Source organism: Podarcis vaucheri (assembly GCF_965113315.1).
Source record: "Podarcis vaucheri genome assembly, chromosome: 7".
Lineage (NCBI taxonomy): Eukaryota > Metazoa > Chordata > Lepidosauria > Squamata > Lacertidae > Podarcis > Podarcis vaucheri.
The window spans coordinates 80,703,708-80,716,241 of NC_138765.1; the positions used below are offsets into that span (position 1 = coordinate 80,703,708).

The 12,534-nt window shown below is 49.0% G+C and overlaps 1 protein-coding gene across 6 annotated transcripts in view; it reads left to right on the top strand.

Moving 5' to 3' along the window:
- ARHGEF10L (Rho guanine nucleotide exchange factor 10 like) overlaps positions 1 to 12,534 on the top strand; it is a 129,979-nt gene that overhangs the window by 14,810 nt on the left and 102,635 nt on the right. For all 6 annotated transcript variants that reach the window (XM_082229798.1, XM_082229795.1, XM_082229797.1 and 3 more), the window contains exons 3-4: positions 3,470 to 3,742; positions 4,755 to 4,782. In XM_082229798.1, the coding sequence (XP_082085924.1) occupies positions 3,470 to 3,742; positions 4,755 to 4,782 (301 nt within the window). The remainder of the gene's footprint in view (positions 1 to 3,469; positions 3,743 to 4,754; positions 4,783 to 12,534) is intronic.

The following is a 12,534-nucleotide window of genomic DNA, read 5'->3' on the forward strand; positions in this document are numbered from 1 at the left end:
ACTATGTTTCCCAGCGTGGCCTGGCGGGCCGGGCGTTTTGTTTGAAGCGCTCTTCTCCCGGCCATGGAATGAGCGCAGCGGCGGCGGCCAGGTGGGCAGGGGCTCTTCCGCGCAGACCCCGCGCAGCCTGCCTGCGCCCCCGCCGAGATCGGGCGGCAGGATGGAGCCCGGGGATCCCCGCGGAGGCGGAGCGGCGGAGGCGGAGGCTGCCCCCCAGGTAGGGCTGCGTCGGGGGGGGGGTTATTTTTGCAATGCTGCATCCGCGCCGGAGGGGACGCATCGGACCGCGGGGAGACCCCTTGGCGGGCGTGCAAGGCAATGCATGCGTGCAGGCGTTGCATGGAGTGCAGTGCAATGCAATGGCAACGCGGCGCCCTGCATGCATGCATGCAACTTCCACCAGCGCTCCGGACTTGGCAGGTGAGGGGGGTCCCCAGTGGGCGGCAGAGAGAGCCAGGAGGGCAAAGGGGAGCCGGGGGGAGCAGCGCTGCTCCCCGAGCCGAGCCTGGGGGGAAACTTTGGCGTCGTTGTGCCGGGTGTTGGAAGCGGAGGCTGGCGGGGGCCCCTCACCTGCAAAACCTGGTCGCCTCTCATATATTTCGTGCATTGCATTTATCGCCCGCTTTCTCCTCCAAGGAGCTCCCGGGGGCGCGCGTGGTTCTCCCCGTGTTATCCTTGCAACAACAGCCCTGCGAGGTGGGTCAGGCGAGTGGCCCAAGGGAGCACCCAGGGATTGTCCTGGCCAGGTGGGGTGATTTGAACCCTGCTCTCTGCCCGGTCTTCGTCCTCATTTAGCCCCCACATGTGCATGACTGTGCATGACTGAGGTTTTCCCCCCTCGTCTTGGCTATGGTGTGAGTCTGTGCTGTTAATTAATGGGGTTCTGCCTTCGGAGAAGATGAGCCAGCCCTCAAGGAGGTGATTATGTAATTTGCTAGCAATTCATGTCCCTCCCGGCGTGACGCTGCGCGCTGACGTCACGGGGCTGTAATGGTGGTGTGCCTCGAGATTTTTTTCATGAAACAAGTGTGCCTTTGCCCAAAAAAGGTTGGGAAACACTGGGCTAGATGTTTTGGGGGGTACCTTCCAGCTTACAGTTCTATGGTTATGTGAAATCAGCAGACAGAAGTCTAAGACCTTTTCCTTCCATCGCCAGCCAGGTCAGTTTAGAACTTGGCAACAGAGGGCAGAGCTTCTAGCACAGTATTTGGTTCCTTCCTGCTCCCAATTTAGCACGCCCTCCTAGCCTTGAGCTCCTGCCAGAAAGCAGGGGATTAATCCTGAGGCATAAAACCTCGCCGCCACCTGCAAACCTGTTTAATGACAGCGGCTTGAGTTTGCAAACACTCCCCCGCGCTCACCGTTTGCCGCAAGGCAAAATAAACTATTATCGGGTTATATTTTTTTTTAAAAAAAATTGGAATATGGGGAGAACAAAGGAATCTCTATGCACCTTTTTTAATGCTTCAATTGGAACTGGCACTATTATATTTGCCACATAATTCTCGTTCTGCATTTGCAAGGGCTCAACCAGCTCCTGCACTTCGGAACTCCCTACCTATTGATAACAAGCAGTGCTGTGTTAACGGAAAAATCCGAGGGCTCCCTTGGACAAAAAAAAGAGACACCAACCAGGATAACTTGGAGCAAAACAGCAGCCTGTAGGCTTGGCCTTTATTGATCTGTTGCAACAGGGTGCTCCCCTCACCCACAGGAGAGAGGAGGGACCCAGAAAAATGGTGTGCAAGGCCTTATAAAGACTTTTGAAATTGCCACCCTGTAGATCAAGACCACCCCCCAAAAACATCATACATACATCACAGAAGGGGTGTAACCTAAGACCATCCCTCAGATACATCACACCTACATCACAGAAAAGGCGGTCTAAAACAGAAATTTGAATACTGTTTTTCTCCTGTTGTTGTTTATCTCCTGTCTGGCAGGTTACTTGACTGGATTGCCTGGGGAGCCTGGCCATTCTTTTGTAGTGATAGATACAGTGGTGCCCCGCAAGACGAATGCCTCGCAAGACGGAAAACTCGCTAGACGAAAGAGTTTTCCGTTTTGGAGATGCTTCGCAAAACAAATTTCCTATGGGCTTGCTTCGCAAGAGGACAATGTCTTGCGAGTTCCTGCTGGTTTTCCCCCTCCCCCCCTTTTTCTAAGCCGCTAAGCCGCTTATCAGCTGATCCAATCAGCAGATAAGCTGCTAAAAGCCGCTAATAGCGCTAATCCGCTAATCCGTCAATGGGCTTGCTTCGCAAGACGAAAGAAACGCTAGATCACAGGTGTCAAACACAAGGCCCGCGGGCCAAATCCGGCCCGCCAGACCTCGTCATGTGGCCCGTGTAGCCGCTGCCGGACGCCAGCCTTCACCTTTTATTCTCGCTTTTTTTTTTGACACAAGAAAGCCGGCTCTTCAGCGCATGCGCGGCGGCCTACAAGCCAGAGAACATCTGCCCTCTAGCGGCGCTGGCCGTTCTACACAGGAAACCTCCACTTTACATGCATTCAGGAAACCTCCACTTGTTTTTATATTGAGCGCATGCCATCCTGTGATGTGACAGATCCAACGGCTGCCTGAACCCTTCTCTCCTGTACTGTAAGTCCTACAGATACAACCGGCCCTTTGAGGGTGACCAAACTGCTGATGCGGCCCTCGATGAATTTGAGTTTGACACCCCTGCGCTAGATGAAGAGAATCACAGAACGGATTCTTTTCGTCTTGCGAGGCACCGCTGTACTTAGTTCCTGGCCAGGTCACAGGCTCACACCCTATTCAAACACAGACATGCCCTTAAGAAAGGATTTGTGAAGGAAAAGACAGTGGGGAGGCTTTTCCAGTTTGACCTTGCAGAGAAAACATTTGCTCAGTTTAGGAATCAAAATGGTTCCAGGTTGGCCTTCCTGTGCTGATCTATGTATGTGCTTGGTTGGTACACTTATGAACATTACCATATATCTAAGACCATAAAATTCCTATCACAGCTGTGTTCTTTTCAATGCCAGCCAAAAACATTCATGGGCCAGCCTGCCCAGACGCTTAGAAAAATGATGTGAGTTCCATTTTAACTTTTAAAGTCTTGCATTTCCCCCTCGATTTCCTTGTTTTATCTTTTTGTAAACAACAGCTTTTTTAAAAAAACAACAACAACCAAGAGGTGTATAAATGTAATGCAATGAAATAAAACAATAATAATAACAAAACAGCCAAATGGGACATAGGAACACAAGAATCTGCTTAAAGGGCATCAGAACACTTGTCCATCTAGTTCAGTGCTGCCCACACTGGCCGGCAGCAGCTCTCCAGGATTTTAGGCTGTGTGCAAAGCACGTGCTCTCACCCTTGAGCTGTGGACTTTCCCTTAAAAATAAAGCAAGCTTCTGGCCCTCATTGTTCTGAATGAAGGGCTGCAGACCACCAAATTGCTGATTTGTGTGTCCCCCCCTGCTCCCTTCTGCTTTCCAGGAGACGGGGCCACGCAGGGTGTTTTGGAGATCTCGACGGAGGGGGAGGACGAGGGGGGCGAGGCCTTTGACTCTGAGGACAGCGAGGACGAGGACGGCCGGCTGGTGGTCAGCAATGCCAGGACCGAGCTGGGCACCAGGGGGGCTGTGCAGGGCCCACCTCAGAGGCGCAGATCCAGCATCAGCGACGACCTTGAACCCCTGGATGACTGGGAGACCGAAGAGGCTTTGCTGGAGGACCGGGTTCCTATGACCCATTCTGACTCGAACCTTGGTAAGCGCGTCTATACCAGGCTTCTGAACCAGTTTCAACCCTTTACTGGTTACCGGCAGCTTGTGGGTTTTGGGGTGGGGGTCAGTCTGGATGATGCCCAGAGACCCTTCCAGTTCTCAGGGTCCAGTACCCAGTAATGGTTAAAACCGAAGGGCTCATCTAGATTCTGCATTAAAGAGCGGGTTTCCGTTCAATAATGTCCTGTTCTCAGATTTTCAGTCTCTCTTTTTAAAAAAGGTATCTTGCTCAGGCATCAGCAAACTTTTTCAGCAGGGGGCCGGTTCACTGTCCCTCAGACCTTGTGGGGGGCCAGACTATATTTTGAAAAAAAGAAGAAAAAATGAATGAATTCCTATGCCTCACAAATAACCCAGAGATGCATTTCAAATAAAAGCACACATTCTAGTCATGTAAAAACATGCAGATTCCCAGACTGTCCACTGGCCGGATTTAGAAGGCGATTGGGCCGGATCCGGCCCCCGGACCTTAGTTTGCCTACCTATGATCTTGCTCAATTAAAACCAGGGAGTTCAGAATTGACGCTTCGCTTGCCCTGCCCTTTCCTCCATTTTCAACCTCACAACGACCCTGTGAGTTAGGTCAGGGCTGAGGTGGAACAAAGGTCATCCCATTAAGCTTCATAGTCGGATGGGGATTCGAACCCAGGTCTCTCTGGCCTTCCTCCAACCCCCTCTGAGCATAGCTGTCAACCTTCTCTTTTTTTGCGTGAAATTCCCTTATTCCAGCACCATTTCCCGCTGCTTCCCGCTGCTATCCTGGATTGTTAGATATCCCATAGACTGTCCCCGGGACAGGTGAGGCTGCTGATCCCTTATTTTCAAATCTGAAAGTTGACAGCTATGTCTCTGAGCCATAGTAACCAATCTGATACGTTGTGATTCCTGTATTTCAGGTGGTTGTGCTAGGTGAGCAGCTATGATTCTGTGACACAAGAACTGATGGCTTTCTTGGGTACCAACTGACCATCTTTTGTCTATTTCTTTCCCGGCAGATCACCTGGGCTCACAGACGCATTCGGAGTAAGTGGCTCTAAAAAAAATTCGTGCATGCATACTGTAGATATATAATATTTTTAAAAAGCAAGAACGGAAAACGAGCATTTGTGAGATGGGGGGAAGAAAATCCCAGCTGCCTCACCCTTCCTCCTTTTGGCATCAGTGTTTCTCAGGGCAACCTTTCCTTTCCAGAGGTTATGCCTGGAATGTATCTTTATTAATTTAAAATGGGACGCGGGTGGCGCTGTGGGTTAAACCACAGAGCCTAAGACTTGCTGATCAGAAGGTCGGCGGTTCGAATCCCCACGACAGGGTGAGCTCTCATTGCTCGGTCCCTGCTCCTGCCAACCTAGCAGTTCGAAAGCACGTCAAAGTGCAAGTAGATAAATAGGTACCGCTCTGGTGGGAAGGTAAACAGCGTTTCCGTGTGCTGCTCTGGTTCGCCAGAAGTGGCTTAGTCATGCTGGCCACATGACCCGGAAGCTGTACACCAGCTCCCTTGGCCAATAAAGCGAGATGAGCTCTGCAACCCCAGAGTCGGTCACGACTGGACCTAATGGTCAGGGATCCCTTTACCTTTTATTTGTTATGTGCAAATGGTTTTAGATACCTATTAGGTCCATAAATTACCATTTGTCATATATTCAACACAAAAAACAGTGACAATTTGTTGTTGACAAAGGACAGCTAAACGGCCTTGGTCCAGTATACCTGAAGGAGTGTCTCCACCCCCATCGTTCTGCCCGGACACTGAGGTCCAGCGCCGAGGGTCTTCTGGCGGTTCCCTCACTGCGAGAAGCCAAATTACAGGGAACCAGGCAGAGGGCCTTCTCGGTAGTGGCACCTGCCCTGTGGAACGCCAGATGTCAAATAGAAGAACAACTACCAGGCTTTTAGAAGACATCTGAAGGCAGCCCTGTTTAGGGAAGCTGTTAATGTTTAACAGACCACTGCATTTTAATACTTTGTTGGAAGCCGCCCAGAGTGGCTGGGGAAACCCAGCCAGATGGGCGGGGTATGTATGTATGTATGTATGTATGTATGTATGTATGTATAAATAAATAAATAAATAATAAAAAGGGCCCCATTACCTTCAGTAGCTTAAGGCCTCATCAAACCTAAATCCGGCCCTGCCACTGGTCCTCCCTGACCACTGGTCATGCTGTCTTGGGCTGGTCAAGGAACACCTGTAGGGTCACAGGCTCCCCATCCCTGAACTAGACCCTCACTTGCCTTCAATGCCCTGGGCTACTTCCATCACAACTCTGCCTTCTTTTAACACAGCAATGGAGAACCTGTCACTTTTCAGATGCTTCTGGAAGGCAACTTGGCAATGAACATTGGTTATTCTGGCTGGGGATGATGATGGGAGTTGTTGTCCAGCCGTAGCAGCTTGCCCATTCCTGAACTAGATCCTCACTTGCCTTCGCTGCCCGTGGCTGCCTCCATCACAACTCTGCTTTATTCTAAAGCAGGGAGGAGAAAACCGTGGCTGTACAAATCAGGGCTTCCCCGACTCGGGTCAGCTGTTTCTGGACTACAACTCCCATCATCCTTAACTAGCAGGACCAGTGGCCAGGGATGATGGGAGTTGTAGTCCAAAAAACCAGCTGGAGACCCAGATTTGGGAAACCCTGCCTTGGATTAAAGAAGCTGTCAAAGATATTGAATGGAGTTCAGTTAGGAGTCGGCAGTCAGGGATGATGGGAATTGTAGTCTAAAACCAGCTGGAGAGCCAAGGCACTGCTCCAGATGGAATCTAGCTTCCTTTTACCATCCCTGACCTGGCGCCAATGGGAGTTGTAGTCCAGCTCCATCTGCGAGGCCTCACCCTGGCTCACCTGAGGCTTGGGCTATCACCCTGGCTAGCCCAGAGACATCTTCTGGGGGGTATCAATTTCAGGAGAGATGCTGGGAGATTGTGGTAGCTGCTTCCTCCTATAGTCCTTGGGTTGTTTTCTGGATCTGGCAGCTGAAGGGTTAAAGGGCAGGTAGCTCCCTCTTCCCTACTGACTCCTTAGCTCCTCCCTCTCCAGGTGATAAGAGAGGGAGCTTTTGGGTTGCAGCCAGCAGTGCCTGCAGGCCTTGAGTGTCAAGGGAAGTTCTTGTTTACATGGCCTGGTCTGGCAGCTTAGATTATGGGTGTTTCAACAGCCTTTTCCTCTCAAGGTAAGGGGGTGGGGGCAGGAGAAGTCCAAGTTTCCCCCGTGCAAGGCAGGCTTCAGCCTTGGAGGAGGAAAAATGTGTTTTTAATCCTAATCCTAATCCCTACCAGGTGGAACTAGGTGGAAAACAGCAGCTCAGTATGGGAGACCTAACTTAAAATAATAATAATAATACTAAATTTTTATTTGTACCCCGCCCTTCCCGGTTCAGAAAACCGGGCTCAGGGCTGCTAACAACAAATTTGAAACAATTGATGCAACAAGAACAGCATAAAATACAGTATAAAACGTGAATAACAATAAATTCAGAATTCAAAAATCAATTTAGGGGGAACCAAGGAACGAGAGTTCCTCTGAGCACGTATAAAGTCCAGGCGGTTTGAATCAGTACCACTGGGACTGAAAAGGTCTCCAATTTGTCAGCCAGGAATTCACTTCTGGGTGTCAAGCGCTGTTCAGATTTGTTGGTTGGTTGGTTTGCAAAGCCTTACTGGGTGTAAGCAACAAAGTTTAGCAACTTTAAGAAGGCAGGTTTTTCGTGTTTGATATTGACGCAAGGATCCTGGGGAACATATTCAAATGTGGGCGTCTCTGTGTGAAAATTGCTTCGCAGATAAAACTCTTGTTCCACAGCCCCCCCCCCCCCAGATTGGCTTGGCTGTTATTGTTATGGCTAGGGTCTAACAAGGGGTGTGTGTGTGTTGGGGCTGCACCTCAGGCCTGGAGGGGCTAATGTGGACCCCTGAACCTCTGGATGTGGCCCCCAGAAGCCTCCCCTGGCCAAGCCTCTCCCTAGCCCTGCCTTGTCCCCTTTTTGAGGGATTTTGCCTGCCTGGAAGTGGTTTCCCTGAAAGCCTCCTACTTTCCAAGAGGAAGGTTGCAGAGAGCAACCAGTTCCACATATGAAGAAATGTTGCAGCATTTGGGTCGTTTAGAGAAAAGAGGACTAAGAAGAGACCTGGTAGAAGCGTATACAATGAAGGAAAGTTTCCCTCCATCTCTCGTGACACTAGAATCGGTGGCCGTGCAACGCAGCTGAATGTTTGAAGATTCAGGTCTGATACAGGAAAATTCTCCTTCACATTTGTTGTTGTTGTTTAGTCTTTTAGTCGTGTCCGACTCTTTGTGACCCCATGGACCAGAGCACGCCAGGCACTCCTGTCTTCCACTGCCTCCCGCAGTTTGGTCAAACTCATGCTGGTAGCTTCGAGAACACTGTCCAACCATCTCGTCCTCTCTCGTCCCCTTCTCCTTGTGCCCTCCATCTTTCCCAACATCAGGGTCTTTTCCAGGGAGTCTTGTCTTCTCATGAGGTGGCCAAAGTATTGGAGCCTCAGCTTCAGGACCTATCCTTCCAGTGAGCGCTCAGGGCTGATTTCCTTAAGAATGGATAGGTTTGATCTTCTTGCAGTCCATGGGACTCTCAAGAGTCTCCTCCAGCACCAGAATTCAAAAGCATCAATTCTTTGGCGATCAGCCTTCTTTATGGTCCATCTCTCACTTCCATACATCACTACTGGGAAACCTCCTTCACATAGCGCAGAGCTAACCTGTGGAACCCGCTGCCACAAGGGGCAGCGGTGGTCGCCAACTTGGATGGCTTTAAAAGAGGATGGGACAAATTCATGGAGGAGAAGAGGGCTATGGATTGCTCCTGGTCGCAATGGCCCTATTCTGCCTCTACTGTCAGAGGCAGTGATGGAAATTGCAAGAGGAGAGAGGGATGTTGTGCTCGGATGCTGTTTCTGAGTTTCTGTTTTGTGACATCTGGTCAGCCACTGTGAGAACACGATGCAGATTAGATGGGCCACTGGCTTGATGTGGCAGAGCTCTTATGTTTTTAACTCTGCAAAGGTAAAATCCACAGCGGTATATAAGCAGACCAGCTAAACATTTCTCCTGAAATAGCAATTTTCCTCTATGTGGGTCCGCACGACATTGCAGAGTACAGCTCAAGAAAGCCACCATGCTGCTTTCTGCCTGCAGATTCTTAAGGAGGGGGAAAAAACCGCAAAACATATTTCAAAAAACCTGGTTGCTTAATCAGTCTGTTATTCAGCTTATTTCCATAAGCCCACTTAATTTAATTGCTGTTTTCTTCCCGATGATTACCTGCCATTTGGTTCTGAGAGCCAGCTTTGCTGTTGACAGCCTAAATATTTACATTGTTTCCTTATGGTGATGGTCCAAAACAAATGTTGTGCGGGATTAAGTAGATTCAATACGGATAAAAGAAAGTCCTCCTCCGCCCAGGGCGTATGGAACTCCCTGCCACGAGAGGCGATGCTGACTGGTGGCTGCCAACTTGAATGGTGCGTTTTCATGAAAGACCCTCAGCACATGCACAGAGGTGCCCTGTATCCATGTTTGTCTCTTATTCCCATTTGTGGATCAGTCAGGGATTGATTCCCCCAAATTCACTTTTTCCTTAGAGCAAGCCTGGGGGGCTCCCTCCACGTTGTGGCTGATGAACGTTTTACATGCACAGTGGCCAAGGGTGAACATCTTCTTCCATGGGTGTCCCCAAGCTTTTGTTCCTGAAGTTTTGGCTTTGTGGCCAGAGGAACAGGGATGCAGGGTATTGCGAAACGTAGATCCGGGAGGTGACATATGAACTTTGGAACCTGGGGGCCTTTAGAAAAAAAGAGAGAGCAGTTTTGGGAAACCAGGAAGACGGGGATTTCCAAAATGTCGTGGAAAGGCAGGTTTTAATAGATATCCCAGACCAGATGGCGGTGGTCAAGGTGGAAGTCCAATAGTGGCCTCTAGTGGCAGCTGGGGGAAAAGTATTTATTTTTGAATGGTTGTTACAATTGCACTATTATTGATTTATGAATGGGGAAGGGCAGAATTATATGAACCTAGAGAAGGTGCCTTTTGCAGAATATTGGATCGCCTTAAACAGTCACGGCCTATCCTACAATTGTAATACACATTCAGTTTTTTAGTTTTGTTGGCTCCTGGCTGCCATTAGATTCTTTGACAGTTTAAAGTGGGGTGAGAACACTTTATTTTATTTTAATTTACTGCTTTGATATCCCAGCTTCTTTGCTCCAAAGAGCTGAAGGTGGCATATATACTTCTCTTCCTTCCCATTTCATCCCCACAACAACCTGTGAGGTAGTTTAGGCTGAGAGTTACTAGCCTAAAATCGCCTGGTAAACTTCATGTGGCTGAGTTGGGGGAGTTGAACCCCAGAGCCTAGTCCAGTGCTTTAACCACTGCACCACATTGCAGAAGGGACCTTCATGCCACTCCCATTCTGCTACAGTTGGAGTTCTTCTAAAACCTAAGTGACTTGACTTTCTATCCAAAACCAACACAATTACGTAATTAATTTCAGGGTGCTTTGGTAGGAAAGCTGTTATCGTGGCTTCCTCCAAAGACTCCTGGGAACAGAAATTTGTTCAGGGGGCTGGGCATCGCTAAGGGAGACCCCTGCTCATGGAGCTACAATTCCCAGAGTTCCACGGGAAGAGGGATTGGTTGTAAGAGAACTCTGGGCATGTGCAGAGTGCCTTATTTTTCTTCAACTCAGGACTCAAGGATGTGTTGCAGAATATGCCAGTCTGGTGGGAGCACAGTTCTCTTATTATTTTCCTTTAGAACAGAAGAGTCCTGCTGGATCAGGGCAATGGCCTACCAAGGACTAATATATAAAAGGTAAAGGACCCCCTTATGGTTAAGTCCAGTTAAAGGCGACTATGGGGTTGCGGCACTCATCTTGCTTTCAGGCCAAGGGAGCCGGTGTTTGTCCACAGACAACTTTCTGGGTCATGTGGCCGGCATGACTAAACCGCTTCTGGTGCGACGGGAGCCTGAGCGCACGGAAATGCCATTTACCATCCCGCCTCAGTGGTACCTATTTATCTACTTGCACTGGTGTGCTTTCAAACTGCTAGGTTAGCAGGAGCTGGGACAGAGCAACGGGCGCTCACCCTGTCACGGGGATTCGAACCGCTGACCTTCTGATCGTCAAGCCGAAGAGGCTCAGTGGTTTACTGGTCAGTTAAAACGTTAAAAATTTGTTAGAAAAATGTGACACCAGAATGCGATATAGAGCAGCGATCCCTTGCCAATGTAAATTTGCATTGAGAGCGGTATTATGGTTGTGTTTTTTAGTGTTTTTACAAATCAGTGTAGATCCAGCATTCTGTCCTCACAGTGGTTCTGCTTCTCAATCGTAGCTTTCATTTCCCCCCCTTTTAAGAAGCAAGTTTCTAGACCTCATGATTTGAGGGATTAAAGCTTCTCCACCAACTGCCTTTGATATATGTAATACACACACACACACACACAAAAAAAAACCCAACAAAAAAACAACAACACACACAGTCTGCTGGTCCCAGCAAAGGAAGAATGGACACAGAAACTTATAGAGTATGCAGAAATGGCGAAGCTTACCGGAAGAATAAGAAACCAAGATAACAAACTTTTTTTATAAAAGAATGGATAAATTACAGATAAATTGCAAACAGACAAGGACAGGATTATTGTAACAACCTGCAGTTTCATAAGAGTATATATTTAAAGTAGATGAATAAATGAACAAATTAATTTCGACATGCAGAAGATATTAAAATTAATTAAAGGAAAATTAATTAATTTGGATATGCAGAAGATATTAAAATTAATTTGGATATGCAGAAGATATTAAAATTAAAGGATATTAAAATTAATTAAAGGAAGTCAAGTTTTGTAAATGTCAAAATGAGGGTAAAATCAGTGAAATGTATAAATTTGGAAAGTATGTTAACACACACACACACACACACACACACACACACACACAGGCCAGCGGCTCACCTAGTCGAGTACCCAGTTCTCACAGTGGCCCAGAGATGCCCCTCTGGGAAACCGGCAAGCAAGATTCGAACACAGGAGCAGCTCTCCCCTCCTGCGGTTTCCAGCAGCTGGTACCCAGAAGCATCACTGCCTCCAGCTTTGCTTTCCCCCTCTGTCAACTAGAGGCTTTTAGCAATCCATTTCCAAAGCCCAGCCATTAAGTGTGTGTGTGTTTGTGTGCAGGCAGGCAGAGAGCCAGCAAGAGGTGAGGCCTGGCATCTTCAGAAGGATGCTGAGCTTGGTGGGGGGTGGAGCAAAGCAGCCGAGGAGGGCGAGGCGGAAATATTGATCGCTGCCTTGCCTGGGCACTGTCAGCATAAAGGCAAGAGGGAGAGAAATTGCGCCTTCCACTGCAGCGAAAGGAGTTGAGGATAAAATGGCGCAGCAGCCTTTGGAAGCCGGAGCTGCAGACTCGGGGCCCACAAGCTACCTTTAAGGGTAGGTCAACTGAGCTGATCTGGGGATAATTTCTCCCACTGCATAGTCTGTCCCATTGTGCTGCCATTTGGGTAGTGGGTGGGGCAGGTGTTGAGACCCGAAGCCGCAAACCTCTTCCCTCCCTGCTGTGTTTTCCTCTTGTGCTGCTGCTCTTAGATAGCAAGCCTGTAGGGAGGGAGCCTCTGGTTTTGAGTAGCTGCAGGGGAGCTGTGCTGGGAGCCCTTTTGGCACGAGTGTGAGGTGTAGATGCTCGAAAGCCGGGGGGGTGAGGGGAGGAGGAGCCTCAGGTTCGGGGGCCAAATGTATCCGCTCTCCCCAGTTGACCTTC